Source organism: Poeciliopsis prolifica, unplaced genomic scaffold (assembly GCF_027474105.1).
Source record: "Poeciliopsis prolifica strain line A6 unplaced genomic scaffold, Auburn_PproV2 SCAFFOLD005, whole genome shotgun sequence".
NCBI classification, from domain to species: Eukaryota; Metazoa; Chordata; class Actinopteri; order Cyprinodontiformes; family Poeciliidae; genus Poeciliopsis; species Poeciliopsis prolifica.
This window is the reverse complement of record NW_026562380.1, coordinates 1888186-1913391: the sequence shown is the minus strand read 5'-3', so window position 1 is coordinate 1913391 and position 25206 is coordinate 1888186. Positions and strand designations below refer to the sequence as shown.

Genomic DNA, 25206 nt, shown 5'->3' with positions numbered 1-25206 from the left:
AGAAAATTTAAAAAACTTCTCAATAACTGCAGTAAAAATTGTTTTATCAAGGTTTTATGGTGACTTACAACATTTAATTGTTCACACACATAGTGTTGAAGCACCATGTGGTACATGTTGCTGTGATAAACAGCAGAAATATGACCAATGTGGCTTGAATTGTCCCTTAGGGATAAACAAAATGATTTGAACTGAACGTATTACTAGCAGTTTGGTGTTTGTAGTGCAGCATTGAAATCAAAATATCTTCTGAACCCAGTTACCACAAAGTTGAGAAAGTTGTGACATTAGGATTATTTATGTTTACTTCTACATAATGTTTTACTTTTTTTACACTTTAACAGTATTGGTTTTGTGTTCAAGGCTTATTTTGGAGTTTAAGGTATTCCACAAGGCACTCACTTTGGGTTGACTGGTTTTAAATTTGTTGTATAAAGGAGTAAGAGACCCAGATGGATTCTAACTCATATTTGCATTTAATTGTTTGTGATGCCGAATAAATTAATAGAGTTTTTCTTCTCTGTTCATCAAGTGGGACAAAGTTGTAAAACACTTTCTGTATTTTCAGTCTTCAGAAGCAGCAGCTAAAAACTGAAATTTAGTGAAAGTCAAAGATTGAGTGCCTAAGCTTTGATGCAGGAAAAATGTGCAAAATGTGTTTTACGTTTGAGAAATCAACTGGAAGTCAGAATGTGAAAAATCCCCAATCAACCCCAACCTCAAAAGCCAAGATGGCGTCCGCATTTATAAGACAGAATAACAGCCGGCAGACTGCTGAACTCAAGCGCCACCAAATTTAGCTTCATCTCAGATTATTCACACACACACTTATCTATATGTCACATAAATACCTTTTTTCTAAAATTTGTATTTTATTGGTGTATTAAATTTCTTATCTGGGACCTGCGTCCAAATTTCGCACCACAAACAGGCAAATGTGGAGTGACAATAAAAAATCCTTAAATCCTTGAACTTTTTAGTAATAGTTGCAGACACAATATGTTCCTTTGATGCTTAAAATACAGAAGAATACACTGTTGTTGGCTTGTTGCTCATTGTAGAAAGCATAAAATGCTATTTTAAGCCAATTACTGTTAGCATAAAAGATGAGTAGCAGCTCATTTTGTAACTTTGAACAAGAATCCCACTTCTTTTGACTTGCAGCTGTGATACATTTACGTCTACGGCATGGGTTGGTGAGGTGCGATTCATTATTTTCTGTTTCCACTGTAAAAGTTGCATCACATCACATGTTTGTCACAATGTTGGGCGTTTAGGTTGAACCCAACGGTCCAGTGAGAACGCAACTGGTGGTGGAAACGGTCTCCTGAATACGCCGGACCATAAAATAGCGTACCAAACCATGCCATGCAGGAGGAACGAGACATTAATGTGGCATTTTTATCATATCCGACTTCCATTTTAACAGATACATAAATTTTATGCTCTCTTTCTTGTACAATGACAATAAAAGGAATTCTAATTCTGATTTTGGTGTACATTAAAAATGACATCTTGTTCAAATTTGGTCCAAAGGCTTTGAAAGTCAGACTTAGTCTCATCATCAGGAAGCAAATAATTCTGACTATTAGTCAATTAGTCAATTGTGTAAACTTGGAAGATTTTCCACAGATATCAATGAATTTGGATTGCATTTTATCATTTACAGTTCAAAATCTAAAATAGTTTAATCGAACTTGAACACTCTGAGCAGACATTTAGTAAAACACATTTATTTATTTACTTTATTGTTTACCAAAACAGAAGAAAATCATCTTTTTAGTCACTTTGCACTTGAGAGAATTGTAGAAACTATATGGTCTGTTTACGTTTAAGAAATTTGAAGCGTAGTTGTATGAGGATAACATATTACATGCATGTTTCTCATTTATCCTAGTTTTTGTCGTAAAAACATCTACCCAGAAGTAAAACTTCAACTTTCCGGTTCTTTGGTAGATCACTTATTAAAAGTAATCTGTAATGGGTGTGTAAAACATAAGCTTTCTGCCTATTTGTGTCTTTCCTCCCCTGGGATGGAGGTCGCTTTGGTTCCCAGGCGGAGATGTGTGTGGCTGAGGAAAAGCTCCGGCTCCGAGGACAACATTCACACTGGCAGTGAAACTTTAAAAGTCGGTGCAACAGATCCAGCAGCCGATCGAATGAAATTCAGAAACAGCTGCGTGGTTGAACCGGTCCCAGTTAGCAGAGCTTTGAGAAGCTGGTGGAGCACCAGGCTGATTATCAGATCAGATCCCATACATTCCAACTGTGCATCTTCATGCAGGACTTTGAAAGTATGTGGTTGCTATAGCGATTGTGCAGGAAATGCTTTCGTACGCCGAGTGGAGCGCAGCTCATGTCTTGTGACTGTGCTTGCTGTCGAGTGTGTGTGTGTATGTGCATTAGCCTGGTTGTTTGTGTTGATCTAGGCCTCTGAGCTCTTTGTGTTTGAGGAAGGGTCTCCGGCCTCTCTGGGCTGACCTCAGGGTTGCCATGGAGACAGCCGGAGCCACTTCCTGAATTCTCGGCCCGTCCTGCGAACTGGGCCGGGGACGCGCAGTCTAACCCATGACTGGAGTGGAAACAAGGCAGGAAAGGCAAGCCCCCGCGCTCTTTTAACTGACCCGTTCTAAGAAATCTGAAGTTGCAGTAAGTTTGCGTCAAACTGGAGCAAAAGGGAAAATATTATTTGTGTTGACACGACCAATATTTAATATTGTGTAAGGATTGTAAAAGCTTCAATTTGCTCATTGCAAAATTTCTACAATCAAGACGTATTGAGGCTGAAGGAGGAACCACAGACGCAACGGGACAAACTCCTCTGTCCCCCGATATCCTGATCCGGTTCCAGTACAGTTAATCTGTGTGCTGAGAAGTTTACTTACTGAGAGAAAATGGTACAAAGTGTCCTTCCATTGTGGTTTAAAAAGTCATTAATGTCATCTGTAGTGTTTCTACCTTCTTCTGTTTTGATCATTATTTTTCTTAAAAATTTTAGTCACAGCCGTCCAGCTTAAAGAGTGACTGCATCACTCATGAGTATTATGTGGTCATTTTCACAGATGATTTATATTTTATCTGCATTTGTTCCAGCACAATGCCAAACTCCGACAGAACCTCAGCTTTCCCTGAGTGATTGCGTAATATTTTTCCACCATGAACGTGACGGAAGCTCATCACCGACATACTTTGGCGTTATTTCTCTCCTGGTCTCCCAAAAGAGAAAGTTTATTGTGTCCTTATATCTTTTTAATGAATCGGGTAAAAGTCCTGGTACACACAGCAATGCATGAGGCTTTAGCTGCTGTCCAATCACACTCCTGACTTCCATGTACAGCGCCTGCCAAAACTGTTGAATCTGAAACCGAGTTTAGTTTTTAATTATAATATTCAGCATTAAAACATTCGATTTGCAGACCTACCTGACTAAAATATTAAATCTATAGAAAATTTTATTTGATTACGAATTTAATTTCAACAAAAAAACTAAAACTTTTCTAAAAAAAAAAAAAAAAAAGCACAGAAATTTCTGGGCTCCAAATGTGAAAAACCTTTGAGAACATTTTTTAGATTCATTTCAGAAATTTCTAGAAAAAAAAAACTAGAAAATTTTTGAGCTCCAAAAATAAAATGCTTGAAAAATGTTTGCATTTTCTACTTTAAAACAGAAATTTTCATCCTCAACATTTATTTTCTGGAAAATTTACAACTTTTCAAACTCAGAAATTTCCGAGCTTCCTCTAGAAAATTTGTAAAATTAACTGTAAAATTTATCAAATTTTTTTTTTTTTGCAAATGTTCTATTTTTTTGTAGCTCAGAAATAACCCTGTTTTTTTCTAGTAAATGTTGATATTTTTGGCAAAAATGTGCTCCTTTTAGTCTATCTAGAATGGCCCTAATACGCCCTTGTGCTGCTTTACCAATAAGCTTTGAAGAAAATTAATGGCGTTGCTGGATTGGATACCCAGCAAACATTAGCCATTAGAGATTCAAACAGTCTAGGAAGGCATTTTCTTTATAATATTTTAGGTACACATTACAAAAAAACTTACAAATACATGAATCCACAAATATTGAACCACTAATAGACCGGTAACACTGTATTTATGACAAAATTCTGAAATTAGATTTCTTCTTTAAATTTAAGGGGGTTAAAAAAGTCAGACAGATGTAAAACATCCAAAAGTGCTTCTATTTAGTGGTGGTTTCTGATCAGGTTGTGGCTTAACTGATCACAGGTAGGATACAGAGGTTTGCTGCCAAACTGCACTTAGTGTAGGGATCTTGTACTCAACACCCCCAGGACTGAGGGAACATTAACCCACAGATTTCATCCTTAGTGAGTCAACAGGGTTAATAAAAGGAGTGCTGGTTTCACGGCCCACAGACCCTGCAAGTAGTCAGGACTCTAGTTGGAATGTTTGTTGGTTTTTTAAGATGTTAAGGAGACTGAGAGATGAACTCAAGAGGTTACTGCTGCTGCATACTGCTTGAGAATATCAGAAGCTTGAAGAATGCATGACAAATATGTCTCAAAATCTCAAAATGTTGCACATCTGAAATAACCTGACCTTAGGAGAGACCAAAGAGAGCATGTCAATGTTAAACCCTCCAAGCCGAGCAGGAACCTCTTGAGTTCATCTTGACAGTTCATGAATGTTACTCAGTCACCAATCTGTGTGGGGTTGAAGGTCCTCAGTGTCCACTCTGGTTGCAATGGGAGCTAGCAATGGGAGCTAGCAGTGGAAGCTAGCAGTGGGAGCTAGCATGTCTCTGTCTGTATGTGTTGAATTTTACAAAGAAGCTTTGGATATGCTGTACTGTTATTCATCTTTATGATCATTTTGACACTTTCTTTTTGATTTATAGTTGTTGGAAAAACAAATTTTTGTTGCTATGTGGCATTGAAGTTCTGCTCATCAAATGTACTTGATCATGTCACCAGAAAGTGTTAGCATCTCAATAAAAGCAGAGATTATACCAACTTTGCTGCTCTGAAGCACAATTGCAGAAGGAATTCTTCTTTACATTATTCTGTTGATTTTCATTTATATTTCAGTCAAGTTGATGTCTGAACTTTGACTATGCCATTTCAACATCTTGATTCTTTTCTATTTCAGCCATTCTTTGTTAGTTTACTTGAGGTGTTTGTTGTCTTATTGGTAACATTTTGGACCTAGCTTAAGATTATCTAACAGCTACCTATAAAAACCGTTAATTTACAATTGACTCAGACTGCAAAGGTATAAGTATCAAACAAATATTTACTTGGGATCGATCCTTTTAGTGGTTTTTCCTTTAATTTTCACAGAATTTGGACCATATGCTTTAATAACATCTTGACAAAACAAATAGAAATAACTGAAACACACAAAAATATAATATTTTCACATTTAACAATGACATCCAGCCACCCCTGTTATAACGGATCTGCAAAAACAAACCAAAACAAAGCTCTGAACAATATTTGTCACATTTTATAAAACCAATGCCTGTTGATATAATGAATAATTACTGATTTGGTTGGAATTCGAAGCTTAACTTAAAAGTAATATGATTAACTTGTTACATTTGTGAGGTAATTTCCTTGGCAAACAATGTTTTTTTTTTTATTTTAAGGAACTTAAAAGAATGTTTTGTTAAATAAAAAGCAGCCACAAAGAATGCTCTAGAGAAAATGAATGGCTTTAGCTGTTTGCTAATCAAACTTCAATTGTTCACCCTTTTGACACTTTGTAAATCTTGACTTGACTTTTTAATCATGTTGATACATTTGTGGTGCCTCTTGAGGTAATAAAAAACCCACAAACACCAAGATGACCAATCATTTTCAAAGTTTGCTTTGTAGTAATTGTAGTCATCTGTATATCGGCTTTGACCTCTAAGTCACCTCTGTTACCACCCAGATCTGACAATAGCCTTTTTATGCACTGACAGATTTTATGGAGAAAGAACAAATTGCTCCAGATGTTTTTTATGGTTTGTAGTGGAGACGCATATTGAAGAGTGTAAGAGAGTCAGGACATTGTGTTGCAATATACACGCTTACAATAAGTTTTGTACGAATACTCTATGAAGTTTATTATTCCAACAGTAAAAAGAAAAAATATTCGCTTCTTTCTTTTGTTGGTACTCTTAAACAAGAACTACCGATTGAAGAAGTCACCTTAGTACCATAGATAAACAACAATAATTATAATAATAATAATAATAATAAAAAGTAGTTGAAGAAGAAAATTAAATAATTTGAATATTAAAAAATGTACGCAGCCCTATGCAACCCTTCATCTAGACATGAACTTTCACCTGAAGGGATAGTATGTAAACTACTTTTTTGAAAGTAACTGCTGCACAATTTCTGGAAAACTTGATGTTCACAGACTTTCCTCATCCACTCTAACTGAGCATGAGCTATCCTGCAAACAGTGAGGTAAATTTCATCCTCTTCAAAGCTGATAAAGACAGCTTCAACTTCTCAATTATCCACTAATTTCCTGGAATCTATAGGTACCACTTCAATAAAAAATACACTGAAGTTTCTGGTCATAATGTGACAAAATGTGCACTCTCCTGTAAAAACGTCTTCCTGTTCAAATCCTGGACAGAGTTCAAGTAGACGGAGCCTGTGAATCTTGAGAAACTTATTGTGCATCCTGTGTAACCTTTTCTGCCTCTTTAGTAGTCCTGGAAGAAACAAAACGGGTTCAGTTCTGTGGAATTTTTGCCTTTGACATTTTAAAGATATTTTAATATAATCAAAGAATTTAAGAGCTGAAGGAAACTACAGTCATTTTACCATATGTACATCTCTGAGAGAAATTGAATAATGTAATTATTCTCACACTCTGTCCCTAATTTCTATTCGCCACCTTCTGAAAAACCGTTCAAATGATTCCTTCAGTTTAAAATTTCCAGCTTCCTCATTGAGAGTTTATGCTGAAATCTTCAATTTCTCCAGTTTGTCTGAAACAATTGAACCCTTAAAAGTAACCTAATTCTCTGTCACTTTGCTACTTGAAGAGATTTGTTCCCACCAGACGCCACAGCTGTTTCGTCAGCCAGTTGAGATCTTATGAAATCAGAGTCACGCCTGTAACTTTTTCTGATAAGCCTGAAGGTGTTGTACAAATTTTGAATAATTTTACCTTTAGAGAGTTTGAAATTTTTCTTTAAATTTTTTTTTTTTTTTCATTTTGGCAAGCATTTCATTACTACCTTTATAATTATCTATGAATAAAAGTCGCATGGTGAGTGCAAACAGCTGAATTCCTGAGCACTTGAGACTCCATTTAATTAAAAAACACTTTTAACTCGTCATTTTACTTGTTCAACAGGATACATCAGAGAATAGAATGAGTTTTTTTGTTTCATGATTTCTTCTCTTTGTTTCTGAACATTGAGTAGACTGCAAAAACATAAAATCTCACCAAATATTTTTGTTTTAGTTTCTGGTACAAATGTCTTAGTTTTGTCTTATTTAAAGTGTGCTAACTTAAAAGTAACTTTGTTCCTAGGTACAAGTAAATCATTCCTTAATATTGATGAAAAAGTACCGGCTTAACTGTCAGATTATTTCACTTCAGACATTTTTTCCATGTTGTAGTTAATTTATCTGCCAATGGAACAAGTACTTTTCCATAAATATAACTTGTTTCAAGGCTACTTGTAAGTTAGTTTTTTTCTTATTTCAAGTGTAATTAGATATTTGCAATAGAAACTAGAACAAAAATACTTGGTGATTTTTTTTTTTTTTTTTTTGCAGGCTGACTACACTTTTGGACCACCCAGAATGAAATGCACACATTTTTACCAAACACATTGGCAAACTGTTATCTCAGAGGATGCTTTTGTTTCCTCTCACATGCTGCCTGGCCTTTTAGGCAACGCTGCAGATTCCTTTCAGACTGTATGAGGAAAGAGTAAAAGCGAGTATGTACACCTGCTTTTATTTGCCCTCCCTTTCTCCTCTCTCCGCTGTCTTCCGCTTGCCTTCCTCCTCCTCTTTCTCTGTCCTTTCTGTGTGTTAGCCGGTTGCCAAGTGCTAGGAATCTGAGGAATGCAGGATTGCAATGTCCTGATAAAGTTTGCTTTGTTCCCTAAGTGACCTGGAAGAGAATAGTGCCCAGAAGTCTACATATGACACACAGCACACGAGTATACATTTCTTTTTTTAATAAAAACTCACGATGTGAGTGGATGCCGAGAGGAGATTCACAGTAATTTATTAAGTGTTTGAATTAATTTCTCGTGAATCAACAATTGAAAGAGTGAGCAGGAAGTTGGTTGATTATTTGGAGTAAAACAAAACCTCATGAAGGTTTTAGATTTATTCATACAAAGGACAATTTACCAAACATTGGAGATTATTTGTTTGTTGTTTTGTAAGCAGGGTTTATTAGCCATTAGTATCTTTTCTGCAGTAGAAAACTCTCAGCAGCTTCAGTTTGTATAAATATAGAGAAATTTTGACCATACAAATGAGCTTTCAACACCACTCCACCACCGAGCTTGACAGTTTGAATTGGGCTTCTGTGAGGTTCTGCTGAGACAGTATGAACAGTTAATATCTTCTGTGCAGTAGGTGACTCCCTCAATGACTTCAGTTTGGATAAAACTAAAAAAAAATCCCGATTGAATGGACAAGCTAACCTCCCACCTAAATCAACAGCAGTCCATCTCTGTGCTTCACAGTTGCTTTGATTTGTTTCTACTGATTTGCTCCATTTGGATTTCTCTCTAAAAAAAAAAAAAGGAAATGTTGAATAAACTGAATAAACTGAACTTTTCTTCCTAGGGACATTTATTCAAAGGCCTGTGATTGGGTGTAAACGTAGCTTGAAGAGGGGCTTCTGTGAGAAGCATACTGGCAGTTAGTATCTTTTTTTCAGTTTAGAGAAAGTCTGGCAAGAAAGAAATTAAGATTTTCTTATTTATTTATTCATAATGATGAACATTTTTCGAAGGCTCAGGCACTGGCTATAATTTAAGAAAGAGAATTACTTCAAACTATGTAAACGAAATAATTTTTTATGCACTTCATTGGTATGTTAATGTATAAATAAGATGTTTTTTTCTTTTTACTCATTACTGCTTTCCACTCTTTGATTCACAAGTTATTTATGTTACCAGTAACCCTGTCCTAGATGAATCTCTTTCTTAATTTAAAAGCTTGTCATCTTGTTCTGCCCCTTGCTTCGTACACGGTGTCCTGCTGGCAACATTTTCAGACTGAAGTCATTTTTTCTGGCTCAACGGCTGCTTCATACTCGAGTTCTTTGTAAATGAAGGAGGAGCCGCCGCGAAGCAGAAAAGAAATTCCTAACTTTATCTCAGCGCAGAACGCACATGTGATTACATGCTCTCTATCAGCATTTGATTACATGCTCTCTATCAGTCACACACGCATTTTATCTCTCACTTCTGCTATCTCACACATTCTGAAAGCTCACACAGCTGATTATAAACCTGCGTCTTTGTGCTTTGGAGGAGAGAAGAAGAAGAAGAAGAAACAGGAAGCAAGCATTTAACTTTTTAGAGGAGGGTCAGGCAGGGCAAAATGGGTGACCTCCACACTCATCTGCGTGTGAAAAAGTGATTGTGTGTGTGTGTGTGTACATATGCAGAGCTGTGGGAGTGTGTATGATGGCTAAACAGACGGGCCAACTTGTGTTTACATGGTAAGTGCGTGGATGTGTGTGTGTGAGTGAGTGTTGAGGGAGTTAAGGTCGTGGAATGTCACATGCTGACACGATGCTTACGAAACAACAAAAACAGTTAAAGAAAACATGGTGGAAGTCATTAACGATGCTGGTGGCTGCTCAGCACTTAGCTGTATGTAGGGTCAGGTTGCATTCACACAGTCACGTTAATCCGCTTTAACCGAACTCTAGTCCATTTGTCTCAAAAGTCCGGTTTATTTGGGGAAGTGTGAATAATCAAACCGCCTAAAGATCTCGGTCTCAGTTCGATTGAAGTGAACTCTGGTTCAAATGCCCATGTGAATGCCAAGCAGATTGAAGACTGCGCCAAAAGCAGGAAATAGACTATAGTGAAGGGCATTCTGGGTAAATGGGAACTAAACAAACACAAAAATCTAACACCACATGGAGAAACGGCTTTTAGTATTTTTAATAAAGACAGAAAACAAATCCTACAATCGCTAAAGTCTGACGCCACTTCATTTTTGTTAGCAAATTTTGGATAATAAGGAAGTTGCGCTCATGTCTTCTTCTTGTGTTGTTTCCTTCAGTAGTTCTTGGTGCAGCGCCACCACAGGTGAGGAGGGAAACAGGTGTTTTAAAGGGTCTGAATATGTCAACACAATGAAGTATGAAAGCGAAATGCACCAGCTGAAAATTTATAAATATGTTGAACTGAGTGGTTACTAAAAGGAGATCATGCCCAAAGTGAAAAACGGCAGTGGCAGCATCATGTGATGACAGTATTTCTCAGATGTAGCTGACTTTTTTGTCAAGGTGGAAGAAATCATGAACATTTCCCAAGTTAGTTAGTCAGTAGATGTCTAATAGAAAGATGAAGAGTGATTTCAACTAAAGAGACTAAATAAGAATAAAACAAAAGCAGAAGATATGTGTCACATTTTTGTACTGAAAGCATTTATTTTTAAGTTTTATTTTAATACTTATGAAACTTACTGGCACTGCTGTCTGCAAATAGTGCTGGTTTTCGTCTTTTCCTCGATCATTTATCAAATGTTTACCCCAAACACAAAAGAGGCGCCATCATTTCCTGTAATTAATCACAGGAGCAACATGAGCGCCGTCAGCGAATAACTCACTTCTCCATCAGCAGGAGACGCCGTCAGTCATTCATTCATTCATTCATACTCAAAGAAGAATGGCACAGTTTGATTACAGGCCAACTATAAAAATGAATAAGATTTTTAAAAGGATTAGTTTGTTTCCTCCTGTTTCTCTTGTGGGACACATGTTTGCAACTTTGATAAATAAGAGCTAACAGAACCGTGTGTTCACAGGTGCTGCGTCCCCTCAGGCCCGGTTGGCAGTCAGGGCTACTGTAAACATCCTTGACTGGAAGCTGGTGTTAGGTTTTTGGGCTTTCAGTCGGATGTTTGCAGCAGCCAACTGCCCTTACCATCTCAGGAAGGTTTCCACGTTGTAGCATCATCCGACTTTACAAACTGAGATATAGGCCAGTTCACTCCTCTGATTTGAATTGTTAGTAACTGTTTTACTAACAATCTTTTCCCTAAACCTTGTTTTCCATGAATTGTTCTTGCTGTAGTTCATTTTCACAGTCTGCAAAACCAGTTTTGTGCAACGAACAAGGCCTGGCGCCATGACAGTTATGCATGTAAACAGGAGTTGTGTTTCCACTGAACATAAAGTGAAATTATGAAAATAAATTCTCTTAATGGAAACACAACAATTTTGAAAAAAAATCATGTTTTTTGATAAAGCTTTTGCACTAGGATTATTGAATGAAATTTAATTTCTTTTTACTTTGGTGAAGTATCACTAACATTTTGCAAATATTTATAAACAGCTACTGATGCTCCAGAGCACAAGAAGCTTTTTTTCCAAGTGGGATGGACTTAAGTGTTTTCCTGAAAAATGCCTTCCTATGTGGCTTCAGTCTAGGTTTGACCAGTTTTCTTGCTTGTCTCAATCTAATGTGGCCCCCATTTTCAAGAGAGTTCATACAAATGGTATTTAAAGGTCAGTTTTCAGCGTTTTTTGCCTCTGTTCAATGCGATTCTGCTACTTCACATAATGATGCAGCTGCCTAAAACTTGACAAAAATGTTTTTTTTCTAATACTTTCCTCAACCAGGCCTTTCAAGATTGTAAATATACACCAATAATATATGCTTTTACTCTTTTTATATTTGTTGTCATTAAAAAAGTGGTGCATAACACCTTCAAAAGAATCTGTGTTCAGTTTAAATTTGCTCGCTAGCAGAGCTACATAGCTAAAAGCTTTTAAAGCGCAAATCTTGTGCCCACTACTACACACTAACTGGACATGCAGAGAAGCAGCACACAAACTCATTTGAAGTGCAACTGGCATCTTTTTATTACTTAAAAGTTTGAGAAGGAGCTGTTTTGGGAAAACTGCTCCTGAGTAAGTTTTCTCTCCTTCTCCCTTGAACAAAGAGAGCCAAGAGGAAGCGGGTGTAACACACACCAGAGGGCCACAGACAAGGAAGGAAGGAAGCATTTCAAGATCACTCCCTCCTCCACCCCTACATTCATCATCTTATTAATAAAAAACAGGCTTGTTGCCTGAGTTGGGAAATAAATATCAGCTGTGTTCAAGTCATGAGTATAAAACGTATAAAATTAAGAGATTAAAACCGGTAAAATATTCCAAGCATAAGTATTTGACTAATCTGAGTTTATATGCTGATATTTAGAAAGGAGGTGACTAAAATTAAGGCTTCACATCATAGTTCAGGGTTTCATCTAATGTCGATCTGAGATCCAGGGACTGTAAACACCCTACACTCTCGGCGTGCGCCCCCTGGTGGCCGGGAGTGGGACTGTTTGCACTGCTTGGCTCAGGAGCGCGTCCCACAAAAACAAACTGCAGCATTTGTGTTTGTTTTTCTCCTTCCCAAGCTCATAATAACATAATTTGTCTGAACAAATGAATATGATGTACTTTGTGTTCATTCTGGAAATAAAAAAATATTGACAACAGTTGCTTTTTGGATCATTTTGTTTCGAAATCTATGAAGCGTTTTCTGTGGAAGGAGGCAGCAGCTGTTATATTTAACTCGGACTAAATAAAGATCTATTTTGAAGCTGAGAAATTGTGCTCTTCCTCTGACATCCTGAACGGGACTGCTGGAGACAGTTGGTCATCCGGGAAGGAAATGAGGAGTGGCTCTATCCTCCGTCATGCTTGCCCCACTGGTGCTTGACCCCACAAACACACTAATCTGCGCTCTGGCAAAAAAACCACAAAAAAAACTACGCTTTCCTTTCTTTTCAAGGTTTCATCCATCGGAACATATTAAAAATCTAGTCTGTATTATGTTCCCACTTTAAAAATCTATAGTTTTGCTGATTCTACTCTTCTAGGATTGAGAAGTTGCTTTATGCAGTTTTATATCTTCTGCATGATCGGATAACCTATTCATCTACAATTAAGTAAAAGTTAAGAAATAGTTCTGGTTTAAATAAAGTAAATTAGTTAAAGATGCAGTAAGAAAATTAAACATGCATTGTTTTGAAGCATAAATAACCTTAAAAAAAATCCCAAGCCTGTGACTTACTGTAAACCCATTGTTCATGAATTGAAAGGAAAGCGCCACTAGATGGAGCCAAAGTGTCACTTCTTAATTTACTATTTACTAAGATTATTGCTTTATAGCACAAGAACAGCAGAAGAAAGGGACCAGATCCCAGTTTTACCACCCAGAACTGTAAAAAAATATATATTTTATTTGGTTTATGAAACATTCTTTTGCTTCAGTCTTGAATGAAATCAAAATTATAAAAATATTTTTAAAGAAACCAAACAATTTGTCATATATTCCGTCTAACTGCTAAACAAAAGGCGATTGAGAGGACACAAAAAATATCTTAATATTTCAAATAATTAATTTCAATGCTACGAAAAACTGTTTAAGATTAAAACATTTGAAGCAGAATTTTGTCAACCAAAAAACAAACAATTAAACATACAAAGTCAATAGTTGGGAAGCAGATATGGTGAAATATTGTCTAAAAATCAATCTGTTAATTTTACTATACAAGTGTTTAGACTGTTTAGCATCATGGGATCTGTTAAATTTAAAATTTAGAAATTAAGATTTTAAAAAAGTCCAATACTCTAAGGCGATCATCTCAAACTTAATAAAAACATTTTGCAAACTTCCATTGTAATATTACATATCTTGTATAAATATATGCATATATTTTCTGACAATAACATAAGTTGCATTCAGTTGCATTCAGGTCAGATGCAAGTCAGTTGCATGTAAAAAAAAATAATAATAACAGGTTCTGGTTCTGGAAACCACAAAAAGCAGAAGTTAAATTTTATTTCAGCCTGAGTTTTGGCCGCAAACAAGACTTTACTGGGAAATCCCCCGAAACCGATACTAAGCCCAGCTGTTGCCTCCCATTGAGACCGAGGCGAAACTCCGTGCAGAGACAGAAGTTGCCCAGCATGACACTGGAGAAAGAAACTGTAAGCAGTAGAACAACAACACATACAGTGTGTGTATCAAAATTCACTCCAGAGTCATCCTGACACTAGATTACTGAAGCATTTAAAAATCAGCAGCAGCTACCAATACATAAATGAACCTTTCAGAAAACCAAATTAAGAGCAAACTTTAAAATGGTGGACTGTAACTGTTACTACGTTTAATTATCCTCCGGTTCTTCATCCAACCCTTGTTCTACCCAGACATCGGCCTCACATGTGATATCTAAAGGAGTTAAATTACTTAAAGATACGATAAGACAACAAAACATGCACTGTTTTGCAGCATGAATAACCTAAAAAAAAAAAAGTTAAATCCCCAGCCTGTGACTTACTTTAAATCCATAGTGCAGGACTTTGGCCCCATTTGCTGGGACAGTTACGAGTTGCAGCAGAAATGTCTTTACATGATGATGACGCAGTTGTTTCTACAGTGAAATGCTCTTGAAATACAAAAATTGAAATCAGTTTTGAGTTTAAAAACATCTGAAATTATAGGACTCTCAGTAGAAAGGGAGCAAAATCACCTTTGCCTCTGTGTTGGGTTGTAAAACAAAAATTACTCAAAAAATGGGTTAGGATGAGATCAGCTTTCGGATTTAATCTTTCAAGCCAATCATGAGCAAAAATGATCTGTTCTCTGTAAAAAAAAAATAAATAACTGATGAAATAAACTGAAGCAGGAGTGTGTTGAACAACCTGGTGGCCATTTCTGTGTCATCATTTCTATAAAAGAAATGAAAGAAAAACATTTTTTAAATGTCACTTTGAAAGCATAACAACGTTCTCTGCACAACCCTGCATGAGGAACTGGAAGACAAGAGACAGGAACCACATGGAGACGCCATCTGTTGTTGGCCAACACTGCAGAAAAGGTGCCAATCTGCAGACAGACGCATATAAACCCCACACTGTACAGAGAAAATGGTAAACAGGAGAAAATCACAACACAGCATATGGCAAAATTTATTTTCTATTTAAAGCCAGAAATGCAACAACTTTTCCTAATTATTCTAAAGCAACACTAAATACTTTTGCATACACACACTTATTTATTTTAAGCTTTATCTGCCTCCTTAAAGGAGACATAGTTCAGATTTTAACTATTTATTGGCTTATTTATTGATCTCGTTTTAGTCTTAGCAGCTCTTTGTAAGTTTTAAATGACAAGTTTCATGTTTTTTAACCATCCATTGGTGGAAGGAGGACAATTTAAGGCAATCCATTTTAGTTAAATATTAATTGGTGTTGTTTTAATTGTAGCCTAGTATTAATATTAATTATCACTTGGTACAGACATAAATATCTGACTGAATTATTCAACTATTAAAGCTGTAAAAATATTACTATGGTGATCATTTAGATTTATTTTATTGTCCACAGGCAAACACAATCAGCTAATTTACCGTTTATTATCACAATTTTAAGCTATGAGGTTGACAGTTAGTTCATTAGGGTGCTAGCGGGACTTTTTTTTTTTTTTTAAGAATATTGTGATATTTAAAAAACCAACAAATGTACACAGTGGTAGAAAACCCAGGCAAAAGAGAAACATATTTTAGTAGTTTTTGTTAATCTGCTTAAAGTGACTATTTTTGCCAACTGTTCTTACATTTTTACTATATTGTTTTTTGCAAGACTTGACCAATACTTTGCTGTTTTCAGGCGTCTTTATGCTCAAGCAACATCTGTTTAAATTTTACCTCATGAACCGTCTCCTGGTTGCTTTTGCAAGGCACAGTTCAGTTTGTTTTCAGAAGGTGCGTCTCTGTCTTCAGCTCTTTTCTCTGAAGGCTGTAATCCAATTATTCGGCTGGCAGATCAGCTGCAGCAGATGTGTTCTCTGTCCTGGAAAACCGCACTGGATTTCTTTCCTAGCGTCTCCCAAGAAGCTCCTGAGGTTGTTGTTTGAGTCACCCACAGGCGAAAATTCTAGCATCAGTGAAATGTGTCAATTATTTCAAATAATTTTATTCATATGAATACATTTGATTTGTGTTTGTCTGAGAAATATGCATTGAGGAATTGTAGCCTTAAAAGCTTGTGGGTTTATGTCAAAATGCACCTATTTTCACACTTTTGATATAAATATATCAGTATCCCATACTGATCCGATACAGAAAAACAGTTCTAGATTGAATTGAATTTTAAAAACAGACATAAATGTACAGAATTACAAATTTATTTCATAATTCTGCACCTGTACAGCACACTTAAATACACCAATAGCTTCACAAGTTTGGTTAAATGTGTACGGTAAAAACAATCCAACTTTAATTTTGTTCTGTTGGCACAACTAGAAGTAAAATAGTCTATGTAAAAATAATAATAAACAAAAAGTGAATAAAATAAACTGCGATTAACCTTTTAAATAGTTCAGAAAGTATAATTAGGGATTCTAAATCTATTGTAAAATAAATAATAAAGCATAGAATTAGACTGAATATATCTGTCCTTACTGATCAGTAACATCGTCACCGATACCCAATCTAGAATATTTTTCAATATCAGATTGTTGGATCTCTAATTTAATGCTTCAGTGAATGTAATCTGGGTTTTTTAAAGGCATTTCTTAATCTTAAGGATATATCTTCAGATTTGTTTGATAACTAATAACATAGCTGAATGAATTTCTAGAAATGTTGATTTTCATCTGGTGAAATTCTCACTGCAGACAACCCACAGCTTTTACTTTTATGCGGCAGGATATTGAGAAAGCGACTGGAAAGAAACAGCGAAACTCCATTTTCTGTAAACCAGTTAGCAAAAGAAGCTGCACCTTGCATGCTATAGTTAGCTGCTATTTTAGATTTTTTTTTTATGTTTTTTGTGCGGCATTAGATCATAAGGAGTTAAAAATCTAAAAATATGCAATTTATGCACAAATTTATGAAGGCTTAATTTGATTTGTGAAAAAGAAAAAAATGATTCTAGTATTTGTTTGACTTTAGGATTTCCTAAACTAGCACAAAAATCTTTAAATTAGGACATTTTCTTACACTTTCTGTAAAAAAGTAAAAAAAAATTATTATTTTTTAAACAGAAAACTTGATTTCTTCACCAAAGGAGCAAAATCACAAAGTGGAGAAAATATTCTGTAGAACAATCACGTTTTATTGCAGAAGCCAGATACAAATATTTGGAATAACTTGTCCTCTATAGTGATTCTTCCTAATAGGTTTATTCCTGCTGTACATTATTACCCATAGAATATATGATTACAAAGCAAACAATAACTTAAATATCAAAATGCTGTACAAAAAAATCACAATGTACAAGAAGTCGGTGTAGACACTACGCTCAGCTTATAGGTATAAATAAAACATACAAAAGAGGCACTTAAGAATATTAGAGATACCTGCACACACACACACAATACTGTATGTTTACATATTCATTTCACAAAAAGTCAACATACTTGAGTCCATGTTATCATACAATCTACCTGAAAAGGTACTTTTACAATTATATCAGATGCACTTGGCTGAAGAGTGATGTTGAAACCTTGTCAGCAAGAAGAAACTCTGATTAAGTCAGGAAGAACTGCTTAACCCTTGCATGGCTTTTAATTTCACAGATTTCTATCTATTGCAAGCAGAGAATTTTTAATTAATTACAACTAATTACACGAAACCTGCCTCCAAGAGAAAAACTTCACCATTTCCCGCTATGACCCTATGTCCTTAAATTATTACAATATTTGTGCAAAATTATTAAATGAAAATTTGTATTTATTTGAGCAAAAAGAGCATCAAACTTAGCCCTAAAGAGTTGTTTAAAGTCAAATTCACAGACTTAAAAACATGTTCAAAAACCTACGCATGAGGTTGGAGTTCACGTTTTCACATTAAGGTAAATTATGGCGACACAAGATGATCAGGTGTTGTGTTTATGATGCGCAGCAGCTCAGAGAAACCTACAGTGTATCGCCTCAGGAAGACAGATTGTCAAAAACATCAAACATACAAGTTTCAGCCACAATAACTTCAGTTAGAATCCATGTTTACTGCATTTTTGTTTTTGATTCAAGAACAAAAGGCTTATGGACGACAATACATCCTGTGGCGGTGGCGGCTGATAAAGAAATCTGTTTTCAGTCACAAATGAATAAATAAATCCTGCACACTAAACCTCACCATTGATGGAGATGTGTAAAAAATGTTTAAATCATCTCATTTTTATTGCAGGAGCGCAAAAATTCAACTTGGCGCCTCATTGAATTTTCCTAGAAACATGTTTTCTTGTGTTTTTCATCAAAAGCTTATTAAAAAATTAGAGACAACTTTTCTCTCCTACCATCACAAATGCAAACTTTTGCTATTTGCTACTGGGGGACTTCAACTGGAAATTGTTTGATTTTAGTCAGACGAGATGAAGGTGGAGTTTTTCCTGCAACAAACACTTCGTGAAAGAGGGGGCAGACGTCTGGAAAATCCCCTCACACTCATTGTCAATTACGGTGGAGGACCCGTAATGCTGTGGGCCTGGTTTTTATTTAAAAAGCCTTGGAAAGCTACCGTGTATGCAGTGATGACGCACCAGAACATCTTCAAGAAAATCCTGATGGGAGCTGCCAGAAGACTTGAAAATTTTCCAAAACATTTGGAAAAAGCAACAGAGAAAATAGTTCAGCAGACGCATAATTAACCTTTATCTGTGAAAATCTAAAAAAAAACATTGTTAAAAAGCAAAAAGATCCCTGAAGGTACGCACATACGTTAGATTCTTCTACATATTTAAGTGTGATATTATGCTTCTGCAATTAAAAAAAATATTTATACAAGAGGGTTTTACACATCTGGACCAGGGAGGACAATAAAGTAGAGATGCAAATTATTTATAAACTGTTTTATGTCTGAAATATTTTCATTAAATGTGTTCATACGCTTGAGGTTAGATTTAATTTAGAACCTGACAAAGACAGAATTACATTTCAGACGTGTGACTACAGTCTGTATGCCACCAAAAGCCTTTCAGTTCTTTAATTTTTTTCTTTTTTATCGCAACTCAAAGGTTCGTTTTTCTCTTTCCTTTTCAGCTGAAACAGTAAAAATCACAGAGTAGATACAGTTTTATCTGATATCAACAGAAATGATGCTCTTAGGTCAATCTAAAAAACGTTTTCAAAGTATTGCTCGTCTTCCCCCCCCCAAGATGTAGACGCACAAACAAAACTGTGTTCATTTGTCTATTTAACAATATTTGCCTTCCCACATTAGCTTCAGAGTAAATCAGTATGTAAGGCAAACATCTCCCCCTTTGCTTCTTTTATTAAAAGTACAGACCTTTAGACAAAAGTAATATATTGTCTCTACTGGTTTGAATGATTTTGAAAAGTAATTAGAAGCTAAATAAAAAAATACATTAGAATCCTAAATATGTGTAATCAGTTTTGCAATTAATTTCTAAGCCCTTAACCTGAATTGATTTTAATCCCATGTTTATTAATTACAATGTTTCATTGATGTCTTCCTGGGTTTGAGTATCTGCAAAAACACAAAAAAAATCATCTAGTATTTTGATCTAGTTTCTAATGGAAATATCTTAGTACAATTGAAATAAGACAGAAAAACTTAAAAGTAGCTTTACAGCAAGATGTAGGAGCTTGATTTAAGTCAATAATATGTTAATGTTCCTTTTTTTTTTACTGGGAGATTATTTAACTTATAACAAAACAATTTTCCCATTTAATAAGTGAAAAATCTGCCAGGTAGTTTTCTTTAAATCAATATCATTTACTTAAAACAAGCTCATTTATCCTGCTGGAAAATGTTGAGTTTTGTCTTATTTCACGTTTACTAAGATATTTTCTAGGGGTGCACCGAATTATCAGCCAGCCGATTTATTGGTTTTGATTTCCTTATTTTTGGGAGATCGTTGATCGGCCGATTTTCTCATGTGCAGCTGATCTTATCCGACAAGCTCATCTTCCTTGGCAAAGGTCAAAACATCTTAGACAGACAGACCGTTTACAACAGTCACTGTTACTAACTTTGTGACTTTCCCTCTTGCTATATTTAGCAACATTTCAGAAAAACAAATCAGCCAAAATAGGAATCGGCAGGGTAGGCTTTTTAAAAGATCTGAAATCGGCGAATGGCCAGAAAACTGCAATTGTTGCACCCCCGATATTTTCAGTAGAAACCAGGTAATGTTTTGAGTTTTTGCAGTTTCCTCTCAGAAGGAAGAATCCTAGCTGAACTCACTCCTCTCTCTTCTCCCGCTAACGAGCATCAGCTCCCCCGGCAACCCGGCCTCATAAGAACCGAGGTCCGGGAAGCCCTTCATCCCTCCTCCGACCAGGTCCTGGCACATTATGGCAGCATGGGAAGACACGTTGATCCGGCTACTTGCTGTGTTCTCCTCCCCCCTCCTGTGGTGCTCCGGTGTGGGAGCAGGAGCTCTGATCCCGCTGCTCCCACCGCCGCCACCGCCGCCGCTGCAGGCTCCCTTCTTAGACGGAGGCCCCCAGAGGAAGGCGTGGGCGGGCCTGTAGTGCTTGCGAGCAAATCGAAGCAGGCGCCGCCGCGTGGCCGGCAGGCGGATGGTGTAGACGAAGTACTCCAGCACGCTGTGCTGCATGTTGGGAAGCATGCCGCTGCACAGCGACTCCTCCAGGAAGAGGCGAACCAGCGGGGCCTTGAACGCCTCGTAGCCGAGCTCACCGAGGGACTTCAGGATGCGGGTGATCCTCAGGTAGTTGTGGTGGGATCTGAAAATACAAAACAGGAGGAGAATGAGTTTGGTTGAGGCGAGGAAAACATGCAAATGAATAATTTTCTTTCCTTCTGCTGGGCTGAGAAACTAACAATCTCTGATTTGCTGAGGAATTTTCTCACTATTCTACAATATTGCCTGAAAGATCAGTAGCTGCTTTTCCATTACATTTTGCACAAAACTCCACCAATGTCAAAAAAACACAATTTCACAATTACCTTATGCCTATTAAATAAGAAACGCAATTAAAAATCACACATAAATAAGTTTGTTCACGCAAAAAACAGACTGCACCATCCTCCTCTTTTATATTACACAACAATAAATATTCATATAAAACCAATACCAATACTAGTCTGAAAGACCAGTCCACCACATGCAGAAACTTTTGCATATTTATCAGTTATCAGAAACAACAGATAACTGTGTTTTACATGCAGGTGTTTGTTTCTGGAAGTAAACATGATGACATTTTACACTCCATGAAACAAACTGAATCTCAAAAAAATTCTCCTTAAAACTTTAAGCCGTCTGTCTCTTGAATTAAAAACATACTGCTTCACATTTGGCTCCTGACGGGGGAGCGATCAAGACGCATCCGACTCAGAGCCATTACCTTCCTTAAACACGGAAAACGCAGCAAACAGCGAGCTAACAACGGGCTTCCCTGCACAAATTCAGCAATCCATCACCCAGCGCCTGCTGCACAGCGAGCTTTGTGGGAGTGTGGGCTTACTCATTAAGGTGCTGGAAGCGTTCCTGCCAGTTGGGGGCCCGAGCGACGTTGCCGCTTTTATCTAGCAGTTTGACGCCGTAAAAATCCAGCATTATGGAATAGGCCGCCAGGAACCTCCGCTTTGCTTCCCGAGTGCTTTGGAATTCCTGATGGGTTTAAAGACAGCGGGTCAGACGAGCGCTGCGTTTCGTTTCACAGCAGCTCGTCGAAACAACAAAATCGGGTGGAGCTACTTACTTTGATCTCCTCCTGAGTCAGTTCGTGTGCGTAGAAGTTGAGCCCTTGTTCTCTTAATGGGAACAGCCTGGGACACCAGAGGAAAAATCCAGGTTACAGGAAGTGGATGGGAAGATGATTACTTAGGGAATAAGCCTGATAATTAGTTGGAGCTCTGCTTCTCAGCACTTTTTGGTGCTGTTCATTGTGGAAGTAACAAGATTTGCTCAGTCATCCTTTATGAAGGAGGCAACTGCAAGCTCGTCTTTTAAAATAAACTCTAAGATTCACTTCTGACATATTAAACCACCAAAATTTGAACCCTAATCTGACGCAGACTTTAGTGATCAAGTTAGCTTAGTTACAAGAAAAGTTATTTTAATTACCCTGTTAAATGTTAGTGGGTACTATGAAGCAGCAAAATCTTTTTTGAGAACTTTGCCACGTTTTATTTTGTGGTAAAATTTACTTGGTTTTTCACTCAGGACTGAACAGCCGTTACAAACTAATACTTTTAAGAGGACAAATACTAGCTCTAAACTTATCTGTCTAAGTTTAAAGGTTAAACTTGGACAATTTAAGCTTTAAATTGCCCAAGCAACTCACTCACTCTCTGTTTGCTGCCCAGTTTTAAAATAGAAAAGTGACCAACCTTTACTGGCTGCAGATTTCTTAAAACTGCACACAAGTAAACAGTTTTCAACTTAAACACAAATTTATTTTAATTCCATGATCTTCAACACCATCAGAAATGCACATTTTTTGTTTAACAGATCTCCACTCACCACTGAATGTAGGTGTGATTGTGCTCCAGTTTGTCGTAGTCGCCTCTCCACTTTGAAAGAATCTCCTCGATGTAAATACCTGAAAAGAGGAAGAGGATGAGCAGCTGTTGCACGCGTTTCTTCATCGCTCACTTTTCTGCTGTAACCCAGAGTCGATCTGCTGACCCGCCGGGCTTTTTAACCTTTAAACCAAAACAAAACTTAATAAATTCATAGCTTCTTACCATCGGGCACCAGGGGGATCTTGTTCATGTAGAAGCGCAGATTTCGATATTCGGTGGGCTGCCGGGACTTTCTAAAGTTCTGCACCGAACACATAAAAACTGGATGTCTACATGCGTATGTGTGTAGGAAGAAGAAAGGAAAATATATCATCCATGTTTTTTGGAAACATGCATGGGTGTATGAATGTACCGGGTAGCTGTGACGATATTTGTAGAGATCCCTGGCGGCGTAAAAACTCCTCTTCATCTTCGGAGCGGACTCTGGGGAGTCAGTCAGCTGAAAGAGGAAGACGGAAAGGAAGACCATGAATAAAATAAAGACCAAATGAAAAAAAGACAGTTGAAAGAGAAAAGTTCAAAAAATGCAGGTCCAGAATAAAATAAATAAGTCATTCCTCATTAGAGCAGATGGAGGGGAGCTCTTATATGCTGTTCAAATGATTTAAAAGCATTTGCTCTCTTTTGAGGTCAAGTGCTGTCATCATTCATCCGTTTCTCAACAGCAAAGGAGGCCAACTCACATCAGTGCCGCGCTGCAGGCCCCACAAAAAGATCCTGCATGTGGATTATGGCCATATTTAACTACTTGAAGGGATTTACTTAGCTAAAACCTGTTTATACTCTGCAAATCATCAAGAAGTGTCTTTAAAAAAAAAAACTTTCTCTGATAGATAGGATATCTGCGGACTGGAGCGGTGGTTTTCTGAACAAAAATTGGTACCAGAAGAAAGATGAACTGAGTCTTTTATACTTTTTTAGGTTTTGACTGGAATTTTGTTTGATTTGGAAATGTTTACAACTTTTCAGAGTCGATGTAAAATTATTATTTTCTTAATAAATAAACTCATAGCAACTGGATGTTCAGTCAGAAACCATCTGACTTTAAAAATGTAAAGTTCTCAATGAAAATGATGCTTATGCTGTTGGTAAACATTATTAAACCGGAAAAAAAGCCTATGCATTTTTGTCTTTTACATCAGGAAAACTACTTACTGCAATACAATTTTCCAAGTCTTAACTACAAGTTTTAGCTTTGCAGCAACTAAGAATAAAAGTAGCAAGGATCTCAAGAGCAATTTCTGAGTTCCTCAAAATTTGAACGAATGTTATTTAAAATGTAGTGTCATAAACATTGCAAATTAAAACTGTTATTCAGCATAATTGTTGGCATTAACTTTGCTTTTCTTTCCCATGCAGTGCGGTTCTTTCTTCCTGTTAACACTATATTGTTGCTCTCCACAGTCACCCCATGCTTGCATTGTTTTGTGATACAAATTTAAAGAAAATCCAGACATTTACTGTCAACGCATGGTTCACTAAATCAGACTGAAATGAATAGAAATATACGCGCTGAATTATCTGAATCATCAACCGACTCTTGCTCCATGAATAATTTAGTTTGCCCTCAGCTTGGCCTTGTCGGAACACAGTGCGGGACTCACGGTACCGCCTGCATCACCCTCCCTTCCTCCGTCTACCTGCAGGGCAGCGTCCCCGCTGTGTCCCGCGGCCCGCTCGCTCTCCGCCGGGCTGACGGAGTCGGAAATGCCGCTGTCGTCCTCAGCCGTCGGCTCATCGCTCTCCGAGTCCGATCCCCACGTCGAGTCGCATTCCTCAACGGTGCTCGGCTCCTTGAAACGCCAGCTGCCCACCAGGTTTCCCATTGACAACACATGCAACTCCTGCCCTCGCGTTTGGTCCTCTCGCCTGCGCAGGACGCTACATCGTTGAGATGAACGGTGCCTCGGTGCGGGGGCTTCAGTGCCGGGCTTTTAAACGGCATAAAGAAGGGGGAAATTCCACATCAGCAGCGATGATGCGCGTTTCGGTATGGGGGGTGATTAGTGCCGCCGAGATGAAGGGGGAGGTCTTAAAGCCACAGACATCACTAGCCGATGAGGAACAGTAAAAATAGAAGAGCTGTAATCTCATAAATGGGACATTCATTTATTATGTTATACATTTTGAATTAAATTAAACTTTGTTGTCGGAATTAAAAGGTGAATTTATGATAAAACTATGGCCCATAAAAGAGAATATCAGGTGAAGATGAGTGGACAAAGATTTGTTTGTAATATTGAAGATGAGGCTTTCAAACTGTAAAGAGCAAGTGTTATTTATTTTTATAGCATCATCAAGATACTATGTTACCTTCAGTTGTTACAAGAAAAATTATATGTATTTATATATATTGAGATCTGGAAAAAAACAAAGAGCCCACTGCACTGAACCCCATTGAAAACTTTCTTGTTTTTCCACCAAATATTGATTTCTGATCTTTTCCTGAGTTAAAACATTAGTATTGTTGTTTCTAAATGAATATGAATTT

General features: G+C 37.0%; 1 protein-coding gene across 1 annotated transcript; it reads right to left on the bottom strand.

Annotated features, from left to right (window-relative positions):
* Positions 1-17292: 17292 nt before the first annotated feature.
* Positions 17293-24747, bottom strand: ogfrl1 (opioid growth factor receptor-like 1). The gene is made up of 7 exons (XM_055029782.1): positions 24356-24747; positions 23068-23154; positions 22878-22956; positions 22654-22732; positions 21890-21956; positions 21653-21798; positions 17293-20911 (listed from the first exon to the last, which is right to left on the bottom strand). The coding sequence occupies exons 1-7, from the start codon at positions 24539-24541 to the stop codon at positions 20392-20394; spliced, it is 1164 nt and encodes a 387-aa protein (XP_054885757.1). The 5' UTR covers positions 24542-24747; the 3' UTR covers positions 17293-20391.
* Between the last annotated feature and the right edge of the window lie 459 nt (positions 24748-25206).